This window comes from Sycon ciliatum, chromosome 10 (genome assembly GCF_964019385.1).
Source record: "Sycon ciliatum chromosome 10, ocSycCili1.1, whole genome shotgun sequence".
NCBI classification, from domain to species: Eukaryota; Metazoa; Porifera; class Calcarea; order Leucosolenida; family Sycettidae; genus Sycon; species Sycon ciliatum.
The window spans coordinates 12,623,612-12,640,860 of record NC_088652.1 but is presented as its reverse complement, the minus strand read 5'-3'; the positions used below and the strand labels follow the sequence as shown (position 1 = coordinate 12,640,860).

General features: G+C 45.5%; 1 protein-coding gene across 1 annotated transcript in view; it reads right to left on the bottom strand.

Annotated features, from left to right (window-relative positions):
- Positions 1 to 17,249, bottom strand: part of LOC135826657 (uncharacterized) — a 75,998-nt gene that overhangs the window by 56,133 nt on the left and 2,616 nt on the right. Inside the window, exons 2-6 of the mRNA XM_065339257.1 lie at positions 14,880 to 15,005; positions 13,103 to 13,819; positions 12,234 to 12,353; positions 11,507 to 11,839; positions 1,621 to 1,947 (exon numbers count right to left, since the gene is read on the bottom strand). Coding sequence (XP_065195329.1) covers positions 1,621 to 1,947; positions 11,507 to 11,839; positions 12,234 to 12,353; positions 13,103 to 13,819; positions 14,880 to 15,005 — 1,623 coding nt within the window. The remainder of the gene's footprint in view (positions 1 to 1,620; positions 1,948 to 11,506; positions 11,840 to 12,233; positions 12,354 to 13,102; positions 13,820 to 14,879; positions 15,006 to 17,249) is intronic.

Sequence of the window (17,249 nt, the reverse complement as noted above, 5' to 3'; positions counted from 1 at the left end):
GAGCAAAATATCGGTGTGTTGGCTGGGAATTGGGAGATTTTACACATATACGGTGCACATGACTCATTTCGGCACAATTTTACCAACACGTGACTCACTTTTTCTCATTTTTGCCAACACGTAACCCACTTTCGGTCAGTTTTCTCACACGTGACACAAATTTTGGAGCAAAAAGGGAGCAAAATATCGAGTGGCCTAGCAAAATGAAAGCAAAATTTCGACGATGCACGAGCAAAATTATGCCGCAAAATATCGAGATTCAGCTGGCAAATTCGGGTCAGCACTAGTCCACACAGCTTTAATTTGGTATTTGTGTGTTTGTGTCACGCCTGGCGATATCCGTATCTGACGGCAAAAAAGCATAGGATGTTATAAATTTTTCAATTCTCCTATTTTTTTTTCAAGCATATCCTGGGATTCGAACCCGCACTATCGCCCTACATGCATCCCCCCATACACTTCGCATTCATACCCATTCTTCCAAGTTGCTTCACGTTATTATCTTGCGTTTGAAAGCCCTATTTGAATAATGAGGGCAGCTGTATGTGGCCAGCTGTGTTTGATGGTACGGTACGGTACGGGAGACGGTGTCGTATTACCCTCGATCGTACCTGTCCCGTACCTATCCCCTACCGTACCGTGCCATCAAAGACGGCTGGCCACAATGCATATTCAAATAGGGCTTTCAAATGCAAGATCACAATGTGAAACAACTTGGAAGAATTAGTATGTATGCGAAGTGTATCGGGGGATGCATGCAGGGCGCGCGATAGTGCGAGTTCGAATCCCAGGTTATGTCTTAAAAAAAAGGATTTTTTTAAAGAATTTATAACATCCCTATGCTTTTTTTTTGTCTAGGTCATCAAGGCAAAAAAGCATAGCGTAGGGCCCTGAGCTTCCAAGCTCTCTCGTTAGTCCTTTTTTTCTTTACTATAAATTTATCCTGGGCTCTTCATCCGAGTCCATACTTGTATGTATGTATGTATGTGGGTGAATACGGTAAGCGATCCACAACATGGCACGAAACAATGGCAATACTGGAAGCACATTAAACCAGCAGTAGCGACTAGATCTAGCAGCAGGCTACTGTAGCGACTAGATCTAGCAGCAGGCCACTGTAGCGACTAGATCTAGCAGCAGGCTACTCATAACTGTAGCCACTAGGTCTAGCAGTAGGCTACTGTAGCGACTAGATCACGTCATGCGCACAGATCAGACTGAGCGAGTTATGGACCACTTGATCTAGAAAAAAATGTTTAGTTTGGAGCATGGCATTGCTCATCGAACTGAGGCTGGCCAGAAGCAACCCTTAAAACAAAAATACCGTTAGCCTCCTTCCACAAGCAGGTTTAGCGCGAGACGTAATAATGATTTATAATTATTACCTTGTGTGGTTTGTCTCTGGCCATTTTTAGCTCAGCAGCATTTAATACCAATGTGGTTGGACTTTGTGCACTCGGCTGGACCACTGCCTGTAATTGTGGCTCACAAAGATGTCACTACCTGACAAAGTCAAGGCTTGAAAACTTTCGCAAGTGGCCATTGTCTTTTTATATACGTGGCGCACTGGCAAACAGACCTGCGCTCAGGGGGGTTTTAAAGCCATACAATGTGTCTCACCTTTGCACATCATCACCGTGGCCACATAAAAATAAGAAGTCACTTTGCCCACGTTCCCTGGTACCAGGCTGTATGAATGACCAGCAAATTGGGTTGCCAAGGACGGATACTGGATACCGAACAGTAGGTTGGCTTTCCTTGCAAACTCCAAGACGCACGTGTCTGCGTTAAGATCAGTGCGTGTTACGGAATCTGCAGGGCATCTCAGATCATGTTGCTGCTGGGACTTGAGATAAACAGAGCTCATTGGCTTAGTACCGTCTGCTGCTATGAAAAACTGTTTCCCGTTGCAAACCTTCGACAAAACTGTGCCCGTGTGTTGGTCAGCTGGTGGAGCACACAAAACAGAACATAATGAGACAAGGAGACAAGGGGAGAGAGTGACAGAAATAGATAGATAGATAGATAGAGAGAGAGAGAGAGAGAGAGAGAGAGAGAGAGAGAGAGAGAGAGAGAGAGAGAGAGAGAGAGAGAGAGAGATAGGCTGTGTTTACGTGAGGCATTTCAACCCGGGTTTAGGTCGACTTGGGTGAAGTTTCAACCCGCCATGAACACAGACTGGCGCATTTACATGACACATTGCGCTTCACCCAGGTTGAAATTTTGCCCCAGGTTGATTTCAACCGTCCCCTTGCGACGCAGTTGAAGGCTCTGGAAGCTGTCTGTATTAGTTTGCATAATCCTGTTCTTTGTAAACGAAAGAAGCATGTAGTCTCATTAAAGTTGTTCTCGTAGCTGGTTATCAGATGTGAACTTAGTGCTATTGTTGAGTATGAATTAGGACAACTGACGACATCTTCTCCAGACATTACAACGGACAACGGGAACAAGTTATTGGGAACGACATTTATTATAGATGACGAGACAAGAGACCAAGACGAACGGAACGACTACATTGAAGAGTGAGAGATTATGGAAGAGAGCGAGATTATTGAAGAGAGAGAGAGAGAGCTCGACTGAGAAAACAACGCAATATAAAGGGCCTGGGTAGCTATGGCAAACATGGGCGCGCAAGTAGCTACCCAGGCCAACGGAACGAAAGGTGAGTATGACGTAGTACGGGTGCATGAAGGCCGGCCAGCTTAGGAAAGGTTAACCGGTTGTAGGTAAGATTGTACGGGAGGAGGTACCTAACATACCTCCCCTGAGCAAAAAAAAGAACCGCGACCTCGCCGGAAATATTAAGACGATGAGAAAAACACACACACACAAAACGCACGGATCTCACAAAAGTGCTATACTACATGTTAGATGCACTACAGTTTGTATTGCTTCGCTGAATCGCATGGCTAAACAGCTTAGTTATGCACTTTTTTTGCAACCAGAATGATAGAGCGTGGCTCACCAACGGACCCCTAATATTGATGGCTGGAAACACACGCGCACACAAACACACTACAAAAAATCACGAAATAAATAAACCGAAAATAAATTTGACGAAGTAGGACGCACGAAAAAGAGAGAGAGAGAGAGAAATAATGAAAAATAGCTGACCTGCATGACTTGGACGAGACGAGGTAGACATAGACAAGACGAGGTCGACAGAGACGAGACTGACGACGAGACAAATGCCGGGCGGTAGAGGACGAGGGTCGTGGGTTCCGAGCAATGGTCGGCCGCCAATGTTGAGTATGAATTAGGACGACATTGCGCGACGACACCGCGCGCCGACACAGCACGACGACACAGCTCCACGACGAACACGGACAGGGGTGACGAATAAACAAGGACAGTCCAGCAGTGACGGGAGCAACACTACACGTAAATCATATCTCATGGTTGTGAGCTGCGGAGGCAGTACTCCGCGTCGAGTAAAGTTGGGCGCCAATGTTGGGTCCGAACAACATGCACTGTATCACCCAATGCTCTGTGTTTGCACTCAGTTAGTATATTTTTTAACACTATGTCACTATGTCCAGGCTCAAGCTGTACAGCTCGCTTGTGCTGCCTGTCCTCCTTTACAACTGTGAGACTTGGGGAGTAACCCAGGCAGTCTTTCAGCGACTGAACTGTTTTCACCGCCGACAGCTCAGAAACCTGGTGGGAGTGCGATATCCAGACAGAATTACGAATGATGATCTGTATTCCAGATGTGACTCGCAGCCACTGTCGGAGCTTGTTGCCAAGTGACGCCGTAGCCTCAATGGCCATGTGCTGAGGATGAGTGAGCAGTCACCCCTTGCCTTGCGATGTCCTGCTATTTTCAAGCGGGGTCACGTGGATGAAGGGGCCGTACCGCGGCTGCTCTCCCTACCACCATCATGAAGGACCTGGCAGGGCACGACATTCCTTTGATGAATGCCAGCGACCTAGAAGGAGCACGAGCATTTGCTGCAGACAAGTAGAAATGGAGATCAGACCTTGTTTATGGATGAGTTTTTTGTTGACTGGAGACAGAAGCGGACTTGGCTTAATTTCAGTGTATTCTCATGCATTGTTCTTTGGCCTTTGTACGCGTGCTGTGGTATTATTATTATTATTATTATTATTTGGAAAGGATTGGGAGAACTTCATATTCAAAGGATCAGTCGGGGAAGTGAACTGCCTGAAAAGAGAACTTGAAAACGCCAGACCCACCAGGACTCGAACCTGGGACCCTGCTTGTCATGAGCAATGCTCTAACCACTGAGCTATGGGACCAGGCTGAACCTAGAAGGCGCTGACAAGTTTTTCACTCCAAAGGCAGCTCACAACACGTTCCACACATACTGATGGCACTTGGGTCTTTTTCCCTCCCCCAGGGGACCAACCACGGTCAGTTTCCTTTCCAAATTTAATCACTTTCTTTCACCTCTGGTAGTTTCCAGAAACTGACCGTGGTTGGTCCCCTGGGGGAGGGAAAAAGACCCAAGTGCCATCAGTATGTGTGGCACGTGTTGTGAGCTGCCTTTGGAGTGAAAAACTTGTCAGCGCCTTCTAGGTTCAGCCTGGTCCCATAGCTCAGTGGTTAGAGCATTGCTCATGACAAGCAGGGTCCCAGGTTCGAGTCCTGGTGGGTCTGGCGTTTTCAAGTTCTCTTTTCAGGCAGTTCACTTCCCCGACTGATCCTTTGAATATGAAGTTCTCCCAATCCTTTCCAAATTTAATCACTTTCTTTCACCTCTGGTAGTTTCCAGAAACTGACCGTGGTTGGTCCCCTGGGGGAGGGAAAAAGACCCAAGTGCCATCAGTATGTGTGGCACGTGTTGTGAGCTGCCTTTGGAGTGAAAAACTTGTCAGCGCCTTCTAGGTTCAGCCTGGTCCCATAGCTCAGTGGTTAGAGCATTGCTCATGACAAGCAGGGTCCCAGGTTCGAGTCCTGGTGGGTCTGGCGTTTTTTTCTCTTTTCAGGCAGTTCACTTCCCCGACTGATCCTTTGAATATGAAGTTCTCCCAATCCTTTCCAAATTATTATTATTATTATTTCCCGTTTGTCTCTTTCCCTCAAACTAGTGAAGATTATTATTATTATTATTATGTCTAGAACCGCTCACAGAGCGATTTTTATATGGATATTATTATTATGTCTGATTGGCCAGGAATTTTCTTCATCCAAAGACGTCAGTGTGTTCTGTAGGGTGTGTATAGATGAAATACCAAAACAAAATTGGCCACTTACCGTCAATATTGGGGAATTATGGGACTTTCAAAAACGCCATTTTTACGAACTTTACGCATTTGGATAGTAACACTTTATTATGAAGCTGTCTGGTCAGTCTTTTGATAAGAAGCATTGAATGCGTACATTGCATGGGGTGACATAAGGAAGTTGTTGTTACTGCCTTTTCTCCACCCGCTCCCAGTCCCGTGCAATCTCCACACTTATACAAAGGGACGACGATAACTACATTTGAAAGACTGTTCATTTCAAGACGACTACGGAAACACAACTTGACATGACGAACAAGACGAAGACTGCTTTTTACACCACAGCAACACGTGCATGCACCAACATAACGTACACACGACGTACACAAAATAACGTACAGTACGGTACTATATATGATATGGTAAGTCTATCGATATACGGTACATACGGTATGATACGGTAGAAAATCCGTCTACTACACTGCACCCCCTCAAATAATTTTCCGTCCTCGGGAAACAAACAAGAACAGAATACAAAAATTAATGTAAACCTAAACTAGGCTCAAGCAGCAAAATAATTATAATGAAACAAAAGCTATGTAGCAATCTATGCAGCACATCAAAAAGCTGAAGACCAAGACTGACTCACTACTACATGTATACACGAACATGCGTGCACCAACTGCATAAATGTATGGCACACACTCACACACACCAAAATAAACAACTCGTACACTGCCGCCTCCTCAAAAGGCTGAATTGTTCCTGATTCAAAAAATAAGAACAGAAGAAAAAAAAGATCACACTAGCCACGGGAGCATACCACACCAATCACCCAAAAACGTATCGCAGCACAACACAGCAGCCAGAGACCATCTTCCATTCACGCAGGACCTGATAAAACACAAAAAAACCTGTCTGCCCACCAACCAGACCTTCAGCTCACGCGCTGGAACACAATCGTGGGAAATGCATACAAAAACCTTGATTATAACCATCACACTCGCGCCACCTCACCAATCACGCAAAAAATTCTAAAATGTGAGAGGACAAAATAATAAGAAGAGACTAATAAAGTAAAACCCACGAGCTGCGATCTGTGGAAGCGGCTTTAGTACTCATCATCTCGGATCAAGAGCAAAAAGAAAAATGACCCTCGTCCTCGAGGAGAGCAACTGATAAATAAACGAAAAAAATTGAGGAGAACAGCAAATACAAAACTCACATACTCATCACGTTCACAACACACGTACCCTCTCTCCAACGAAACTCCTCACGCCGTCTGCCATGTCGTCCGCCATCTCAAGGAGCGCTGCTCAGCGTCGACATCCTCACACTGCAGCCTCTTGTCTTCACCTTCCATCCTTCTTTTTCAGCTTTTCTTCTGGGCACAGTTTTACGTCGTGTCCGGGACCACCAGTTTCGACGACTGACAAGAGACGGGAGAGACGAATGATGAAGGATGAGGACGACGTACGAACTTCTTGGAGCTTTGACGGTAGGACGACTGGAGATGACATCGGAAACTGGGAGCGAAGGCCACGCAGGACGAATCCAGAAGTTGACGTTTACAACAAATTTCCATCACCGCTGCCACTAATGTCGTAACTACCTTTTCTCCACCTGCTCCCAGTCCCGTGCAATCTCCACACTTATACAAAGCAGGGAATTTTCTAGAACCGCCGCAACCGGTTTTCGACCGGTTGAAATTGTTGGCGACCGGTTGAAAAGTTACAAATCAGTTCCAACCGCCCGTACCTTTCTGTGGGTGAATGGAGCTGCTTATATCTTTGCTACACTCCAGCACCAAGAAATCTGTTAAATTGCTGTCGAGTGCCATATTTGGGTTGTATTTTGAAAAAAATTTCCGGGGGGACCCCTGGACCCCCCAACTCATCATTGGACCGTAACCGGTTGCAAAGGGACGACGATAACTACATTTGAAAGACTGTTTATTTCAAGACGACTACGGAAACACAACTAGACATGACGAACTCAAGACGAAGACTGCTTTTTATACCACAGCAACACGGGCATGCACCAACATAACGTACACACGGCGTACACAAAATAACGTACAGTACGGTACTATATACATGATATGGTAAGTCTATCGATATACGGTACATACGGTATGATACGGTAGAAAGTCCGTCTACTACAGAAGTGTCCTGTGGGAGGTTTTGCAGGATTTCCATCAATATCAACAACAGAACATGAACTCAGAGATGGCCCCAATGCGCAAATTGGCTCTTTTATGAAGTAAAGTCGACCATAAATGAAAAATGGCCCGACATGTTTTTTATCAAAGCTTGCCAAATTGATTCTTCTAATGTACAGTGGAATTTGAGGTGTCGCAATGAAAAAAGACTTCACAACAACGCGTTCATTCATAAAAAGAACATTAAACATTTGAGTAGTATCGTACTAGATGCATGCAATGCCTAGTTATCCTGTAGGACACTGCGACCAGCTGAGGGATAGCTTTAAAAATAATAGGAATGGAAAGAGTCTGTTATGACCTTCTGCAGCAATCCGGAACATACTTTGTCCAGTGCTATCAATTTGTGAATTTTGAGGTCAATTCACATAATTATTACTGCCATCAAAAAAATTGAAACTGCTAAATGGATTCACTTGACATTAGTCAAGGATGGTCTTCAAGTTGATTGGAAAGTACCTACCAAGTTTCATGATGCTGTGGCCACCAGAACATACTTTGCCAGGCAATCTTACAAGCTATTCTTGTCAAAACCAGTCCAGAAAAAGAAGAAGAAAAAGTTCTGCACAAGGGTGGCTCGAACCCGAGAGGGGCATATTTCTACTCCAGACTTGCGCCCCAGTTCCGATACTAGGGAGGTTTCACTCTGCGTAATTACGTATGAAAATCCGCATGTCGAACGCGCCGGGGAGCGAGGGCAACTTTCATACTTAAATCTCTCTACGGACTTCCGTAGGAAAGCTGTTTCCTACGTTGGGTCCTCCGTAGGACTATTTGAAATACTTTTTCGCATTTCCGCATTTGTCCATGGCAACGTTCAAGCCGCGCGAAACACAAGGTACACACACCGTACACCACATGGAAAATATAATGGAAACGCCGTTTCGGGTCATGGTGCATGCGGTGGGCGCATGCAGCCAACGCGTCTCCAAAGCAACAACGCATGTTTAGCAGTTGTGGAGAAATCACGTAGAGCGAAACCCAACAGCGCTGATTTTTACGTATGAGGATTCCGTGCAGTTCCTACGTTATTTTCATACGTAACTGTGTAGAGCGAAGCCTCCCTACTATCAACTGACGAAATGGAAACTCGAAAATCGATTTTGGCAAATTCGTTCAACAATAATATAATTCTTTAAACTCGATGTTGTCTGGCCATGTCTGCATCAATTCTATTCTTTATTGCACTGATAAATTCAGCATTGAAAGATCTAGTTGATAGCAGAGGCACTCGGTGGTCGGTTCGAACAACTCGGAGCCCTCTCGGATCAAGTTTGACCGAGCGGTAGGGGTGAAACGAGTATCTATTTTGACCAATCGATCACTCGTTCATAATATTCGATCGAGTATCCGATTATTTCGAGTATTTTATCAAAATTCAAAAGCACTAGATTTGCGAGTTCTCGACCAATTCGAAAGAAATTATCTGTGAACATAGAACAAAAGGCGCCAATGTCTTGTACAGAGTGTAAAGTAACGATTTTCATCAGTACTTTCATATCTCAGAACGTTACTTGCCGTGGTGATCGCATCGTCGAAGTCTTAAAATACTGACTCAAACCATGCATAATGCATGCATACCAGTGGACCAGTGGTACAACAAAAAGGTTTTGAAAAATACAATGCCAATACTAAAAAAAAAAAAAAAAAAAAAAAAAAAAACGATCGAGTGCAAAATTTCGAATACTCGCTCGTTTGAAATTTTCGAACGAATACTCGAATATTCGAACTAATCGTTTCACCCCTACCGAGCGGTGATCGATCACATACTCAAGTAACTACACTTATGAATGCATTTTGGGATGTAGCAGGACCTACAGTGCATGTTTGTCTGCACCTTTAAAGCCATGGAGGTATATTCCATTATAAAGCCGGTCTCAGCTATAAAGCCATGGGCTTCATAAATGAAATGACATCTGAAGTGTGTTTTGTAAAAATGAAGAAATAAGTACTCTACTAACAAACTTAAAGCCCAGCAGGAAGGGTGAACAAGGGGATTTAGAGTGAAATTTATGTGTAGGCTTTGACTTTTATGGCTTGGCGTAGTGGGTGAGTCATTTTTGCATCTAAAAAAGTTAGGAAAGCAGCAGTGTTTCGAACATAAGGCCATGGCTTTGAAAGCGCTGACATACGGTATAGCTGTAATGTAGTTCCACTTGCAAACGGTATGTACAAAGACTGCGGGAAGAAGAATATTGTCATCAGCTGATCGTGCACCCCCTGAGAGGTGGACCAGCCACGTCCTGGACCATGGTGCTTTCCGCTCCTGCTGTGACGCTTCAGCAGGTGTGCCGCACTCAAGTGCATATACGATGAGAGGGACATCACAGTCATGCTGCATGTGGTCCCGTAAAGCAACACATAGTGCATGACTGCCATCGTAAAACCACTTATACCTCACTCCATATACACCCACAGTCTTGGGCATGCCCTCCCTTAGTGGTTTATATATCTCCATATACACCACTAAGGGGAATTAGCAGTAGTTGTCGGCGAGGAACAAGCCATTAGGAGGCCACACACGGTGAAGATGGAGAGGTACGTGTATAAATATATTATAACAAAGGGGCCGAGTGTATATCGGGATACATACACCAGTTATCAAAACATCGGCTTCGCCTCGGTTTTTATACTGAAATTAGCAGACTTGGCTTAATTTCAGTGTATTCTCATGCATTGTTCTTTGGCCTTTGTACGCGTGCTGTGGTATTATTATTATTGTTATTATTAGGAAGTGTGAGTTACGAAGTCTGAAGAAAATGTTGAACGGCCTCTGCTGGGATGACGACTACACCATAGCTCAGTGGTTAGAGCATCGCTGGCTACAAGCGAGGGTCCCTGGTTCGAGTCCTGGTGGTGGCAGTCAATTTTTTCTTCAGACTTTTCCCGTTTGTCTCTTTACCTCAAACCAGTTAATATTATTATTATTATTATAGATCTCTAGTTCGGCCAGATGAAAATACTACCCGAAACAAGTATAAATAGCAATGAAAAATATCAATTGTGCACTCATAATCATGTATAAACAATTAAAATGAAACAATTCCAGAACGTTTTCGTGTGACCATCATCAGTGGAACATCGTCACATAGTAAGAATCACTAAAACAACCAGTTATATAGCTAGAGTAACATGATAAGAAGCGTGAGAATGCAGCACAGCTAGCGGTTATGCATAACGCGTGTAGTGTGAACCTTTGCAGTGTATCTGAGAATGGTAGCAGTAGATGAATGTGGCAGCTGTGAGTGCGTGTGAACAAAAACTGGTGAGTGTGTATTATTTAAAAAGTGTGAGTGCTACAACATTTTCTTTTTGCTTGCATAGAACAGGGTCACGTGTGCGAATATATACAGCTTCCAACACCTGCAACTGCTACCATTCTCAGATACACTGCAAAGGTTCACACTACACGCGTTATGCATAACCGCTAGCTGTGCTGCATTCTCACGCTTCTTATCATGTTACTCTAGCTATATAACTGGTTGTTTTAGTGATTCTTACTATGTGACGATGTTCCGCTGATGATGGTCACACGAAAACGTTCTGGAATTGTTTCATTTTAATTGTTTATACATGATTATGAGTGCACAATTGATATTTTTCATTGCTATTTTACGACTGTTGTCTCCTCGTCGGTTATTTAGAAACAAGTATAGGCATGGTTTTGCGTGCAGAACATGTATATGTGCATGCTATGGCATGCGCTGGAGAAACATTTCGACCGCTATGCGCACGTCGAGATCAAAAGTTGTTTTGTGCCCCACGCAAAAGTTAGGACGGGTTTAACCACAATATGGTAACTATACTACTATAGATCTCTATACACACTCGGTCCCTTGTTATAATCTATACGTAAATAGGCACGTACCTATTTTCAAATTTCGTGGTTAAACCCGTACGGGTAGTATTTTCATCTGGCCGAACTTGGGTGCAACAGATTAAAAGATGAAGGGTGTCTATTTCGGACGTGCACTTTTTAACGATTTTTACGGTAAAGGTCCTGTAGAACGGCACACAACACACAACTGCCATTCTAAATACGGCCCGGCAGAACGAAATTCAGTAGAAAATTGGGACAGGAAATTCGCCGCCGCTTACTGTAACAGACGAGCTTGGCGGTGGCGGTCCGCGATGCGGCGTACGTGTGTCCACGCGAGCTGCGCTGCAGTAGTGTGCCGTCGGCGCGCTGCACCCACACCATCTCGTGCCGTTGGCTCGAGTCGGGCAGCAGCAGGCCGAAGACAAAGTCGTGCAAGCAGCGCGGTGCCACGCTCACTGACGGCAGTACTAGGCCAAAGTCGGAGCAGGCGCGTTCTGCATACGCGTAGTCTGCCCAGGCGGTGGCTATCGTGTAATTGCTTGGCACGGTGAAGTACTCATTGGCTTTGCAATTGTCATGCCCTGGCAGCTCTTCAGCACCGCCAAACCAAACTGGAGAGAAAGAAGGAAATCACGAAAACAGCGTTAGACACTTCTCGACAAACATGTTGTTGTAAAGCGGGGGTGGTCTGGAAAGTGACCAGGTTTTCACGACCAAACATTTAAAAAATATCTCATGGCACCCCGGATAGAGCATGATCTTGTCACTACTAATGTACGAGAGCTAATGTTGGTTGGTAATTTTTTTAAGTGATTCATAAACTTACTATCTCTCTATCTCTCTGCCTGTCTGTCTGTCTGGTCTATCTATCTCTTTATCTCTATATGTCTCTATGTCTCTATATCTCTATCTATCTATCTGTCTGTCTCTCTATTTAACTCTTTATCTATCTGTCTATATGTCTGTCTATCTGTGTGTCTGTGTGTCTGTCTCTTTCTGCCTTACCTATGCATTTATCCTCCACTTGTGTAAAACCGGCGTTGCAGAGGCAGTCGGAACTGTTACCCTTGCCAACGCAATGTGAATTAGGTTGACACGTGACATTACCCGTTTGGCAGAAGTGGCCTGCAAGAGACAGGAACATGCGCACGCACACACATGCGCACACACACACACACACACAAACACATGTGCACACACAAACACACACACACACACACACACGCACAAACACACACCCACCCACACGCAAACACACACACACGCAAACACACACACAAACACATACACACACACGCATGACATTGAAGCAAAACAAACTCGACTGCTTGAAGTAGCTACACCGGTTAACTTCACTTAGCCAGACACCACCAAGCCATGGGCGAGAGCAGGCTACCAGAGCATGCTGGCAATGGCAATGCTGGACCCATACGCCCTATTCCAGGCTTCCAATACTAGTGTGTACTCTGACAAACACACGAACAATGAGCACAAAGAAACAGCACCTGTCAAAACTTGCATCAACGTTCACGCTCGAAAAGTACAAACAGGAGACCCTAGGCCAAACAAAAATGACAGAAGCAGTCACCGGGGGGGGTAGTTTAGAGTGGTACTATCAGCCAACTTTAGTGCAGTATACTCGTGGTGGGGTTGGTGTGGCTCCAATGAGCAATTTCCCGAAATTTAGAGCCCGCATCAGTGCATTTTATTGATTCACGGGGTGCTGGGACACAGAGTGGCTTGGCTAATACCGTAGAGACCGTGGCGTGCCCGACACCCCTGGTCAGCATCCTTTGTTGCCTCGAGACTTCACTCGCATCCATCTCCGCGGCTTGGAATCAGCCTAATTCACTGTGGAACATGCTTGCCCTCACCTTTTTCAAACTCTACAGTGATCGGAGTCCTGGATTGGCCATTGTGGAGGGCATGATAATGTGACGGTGCCAGGTTAGCGGTGGTACGGACCATGTCGTCCTCGGCGCAGATACTCAGCTGAACGCGGCCGGGGTCGGTGAAAGCGCCGGCTAGACCAGCAAAGTTCGCCATCACATACCAACAGCGGTGGTAGGGACACCTCAAGATGCGCATGATCGAGGTCACAGTTGAATTGTCGCTATCGCAGATCGTGACGTTGGACAAGCCCGCAGCTGCACGTGATACCTGAAAGTCGAATGTGAACAGATGAACATCGCCGTTAGTGCCGTCAAGGATCTTCACCTCCCCGGAGGGGGTAAACCCGTCCTGTTTCTTCATGGACGGCGCGGCCAGCCGCCGCACATTGACATGCGTGACACATGAGCTAGTGCGACCGGACCATTTCACTGTCAGCGAGAACTCCGTGTCGAGATCGCGAGCGGACTCGGCGTCGGGGACAGCCGTGCTCAGCACGACCGTCTTGGCGTTGGCATCAAAGCGATTCACGAGCAGGTCGGTGGTGGGCGCTCCCGTGGCATTGTCGCTGATCGTCGGGAAGAAGCTGAGAAGATCGATGGGCGGCATTGGTAACACTGCCACGACAGTACCGGCCGGTGAGCCCTCAGCCACATAGACACTCTGCAGGCTGGGTCCATTGCACTGGGGAGAAGGTGAGCCTGAACAGGCAGGCAAGCAACAGACGCAAACAGAACAACACATGGACAACATGAATCAATTAAGATCACTAGAATAGTACATATCTTCAAACAAGGAGGTAATGGCAAGCAGAAGAATCATGGACAATTTGGATTTGGTGGGAGAGTCAAGGGTTATAATCTAGGAAGGAGGACCAAAGGTTTACAAGTTATCCGTTGCTGCCCAGCACTAATAAAACCACAATGACCGTGAGTCATAATAGGCAACAGTTAACACAATATTGATGAGAGCTACTGACATGGTTCGCTGTTGTTCGCTTGTTTTTTTTATGATGAAGAAAGGACAAAATGTTACGAGTTATGACAAACTGTCCACCAACGTAACCAGATCTTGTACAGTCAGTGAGTGTGACAAAATGGCACAAAACTGACAAGGAGTACTGAGACATTCGGCAACCTGACACCTAGCTCCAACACTTCTCCAAGGCGCAAACCAACAACCTTCCAACTTGGAAGGCTCAGGTTCGGAAAGGTCCAAGAGGGGAAGGAAAGCGCAACGAATAACCCCTTTCTATGTTTATTACATAAACTTGAGCCTCCCAAGTTGGGTGGTCTGTTGCTTTGCGTCGTCGAGTTGTAGTAAGGCTGGTATGTCCAATAGTCTTACTAGTTCCGTCATCATCCAGTAACTTTCGGCATTCTTTGTTGCCGTGGCGCGCAGCTCATGCACTTCTTCATTGCACTTTCCTTCCCCTCTTGGACCTTTCCGAGCCTGAGCCTTCCAAGTTGGAAGGTTGTTGGTTTGCGCCTTGGAGAAGTGTTGGAGCTAGGTGTCAGGTCGCCGAATGTCTCAGTACTCCTTGTCAGTTTTGTGCCATTTTGTCGCACTCGCTGACTGTATAAGATCTGGTGACGTTGGTAGACAGTTTGTCATAACTCGTAACATTTTTTTTATTTTCTTATTTTACTTCACCAGATACACAAGCATTTCTGCCTTCCCGTCTGACCGTACGGCTTGACACTCAATAAAAGATGAAGAACATTCGCAATTTTCCCCTGTGTGTTTCAAGGAGGTGCTTACCTTGCGACATTGCTGGGTTGCGGGACAATATCCACACGGTAAACAGCAGAAGAAAACACCTGCGGCCGGATGACTGCATTCTGGCGGCTCTCTGGCCACTAGACATGGGCAAACTGTTGCTGGTAGCTGAGGCAAGTACAGGAGATTTGTAGAAGAACACAGATAATTATTATGTGTGCTCACTTCTGCAAGATAAATTTATACAGTACTGTTGGCGCGCCGAAGAGCGGAGCGTCGCAGAACAACCAGGCCAGAATGTCACCAAGCCATAGCATAAGGCGCCGGTCACACATGCATGGCGCTTTTGCGACACCACCAAAGCTGCACCACAAAAGTTGGGATATCCCCGGATCACCATGGATACTGCGCCTGGCGCCACGGCGGCAATCTCAAAAGCGCCACAACCAAAAAATTGGTGGCGAAACACAAAAGCGGTAGTGCAACTTTTGCGGCGTTGTCGTTGTTGGATCTTGGAAAAATTAGTTTTTCATCTCTCGTCATGAAGTGGACTGCTGACCAAGAGCAACTGCTCCTCTCCCTCTATTTCGAGGTCAAGACAAGACACCATGACACCTGAGTCGAGTCCCATCCGACATGGGACTCGACTCAGGCGTCCACCGATGCTCAAGGAGCTACCGCAAGATTCAAACGAAGAGAAATTGAACAACATGAATATTGAGGCAATCTCCATAGCTCTCCGCAGTCGCTGGTCACGACGTAGTCGGCGATTCTGGGCGCTTCTGCGATCCATACCAGCGCAGGAAAGGAAAGACAACAGTGATAGGAATTAAAAATGAAACAGCCAACTCAGTCAAAATGCAACAAAGCAGGTAACTTCCTGAAGAATTTTGAGGCTACAGTCTTTTTCAGAGAAAAGTTTTACGACACCTGTGGAGACCCGTGAAGCTGCGTGCGTACCAAAGCCTTTGCATGTGTGACCACCGGCAGAAAAGAGCCGCAAAAGCGCCCACTGCCAACGTGTTGGAGGCAGCCGCAAAAGCGGTGTCGCCGCCTGCATGTGTGACCGGCGCCTTAGCATACCCCAATGTACACACGGTCACTGAATGCCGAAAATCAAATGTTCACTAGTAACGTAGTCTTCGGGGGTGCTGCGTCGAATGGTCCTGGTCCGAGGAAGCTGAGACGCTCCCTTCCTTCTTTATTCCCAATCGAACTCGCCACTTCTACCGAAACCGGTTGACTGGGCCCTACTAAATGGGGATTTGTATGCAAAATATAATAATAAGGCGAGACCAAAATAAAATCGAGATTCCCGGGCAGGACCCATGTGAAATTGGTGTGGGCGGGCGAATTTTATTTTTTATTTTTTTTTCCATGTATGTACATGACTATATGTGTGCATGCCATGTTGAACTTTTTTCCAGCATTTTCGGTAATTTTTATTCAATTTGTTTTGCAGACAACAGGTAGGTACTAGGTACGCGGTTAACCCGTTCAATTTTTCTATATTTCGGCCAACAATGGCCCTGATCTGTAGATCAGGGAGTCGTACAAGCTCGGGTTTGTGTGACTCCACGTCACAGATCTACTCACACGATCAGTACTGTACATGCATGAACTGTTCAAAAAAAATTGGACTTGGCTCGATTTTGTTGCGGGAGGGCCCGGGAATCTCTATTTTTTTGGTCTCGCCTAATAATCTTTATTTCAGGAAGTCACGAAAGCGCCATTTCGTTGCTATAAAAGCCAGGATCACCGGATGACTGGTGTACGCATGAGCACATGCCCGCTTATTCAACCATGTTCGATTGGGAATATAAGGGCCGAACCCTGCATTGCAGCCTTCTCGGACCAAAACCAGTCGACTCAGCGTCCAAAAGACTACAACATATGGGCCAATCGGGGTCACCCGTGCTTTTATAAGAAAGAAACGGCGAGACGTACTCTCCTGATAAATGTCTGTAGAAAACTTGTTAGAAATTTTTTTTATCCATATTTTATTCTTGTTGATCACTATGTCCAATGTCCGCTTCGTTGAATCTGCTGATTGCTATAACGAGAGAGCTTGGAAGCTCAGGGCCCTACGCTATGCTTTTATGCTTTTTTGCCTAGCTCATCGTACATGTTATAAGAACTGATGGAAATGTCTTTTTCCGTTGATTGGCCACATCACTGTATTGCAAAAACGTTTCAATCGGTTTGAATATTATGAGTTAGGCAAAAGTATTTGCAGAATTTATTGCAGATTGTTATTTTTCTAATAATCATCTACTTTTCGTTTGCTCCTTCTTTTCTTTTTATCTCCTTATACTGTAAATCAACAAATTTTGGCCGATGAGAAATAGAAACCTCTCTATTATAGAGGTTAAGATGAACGTTATTTCCGACGTGACGCGCAATTTCACGTCA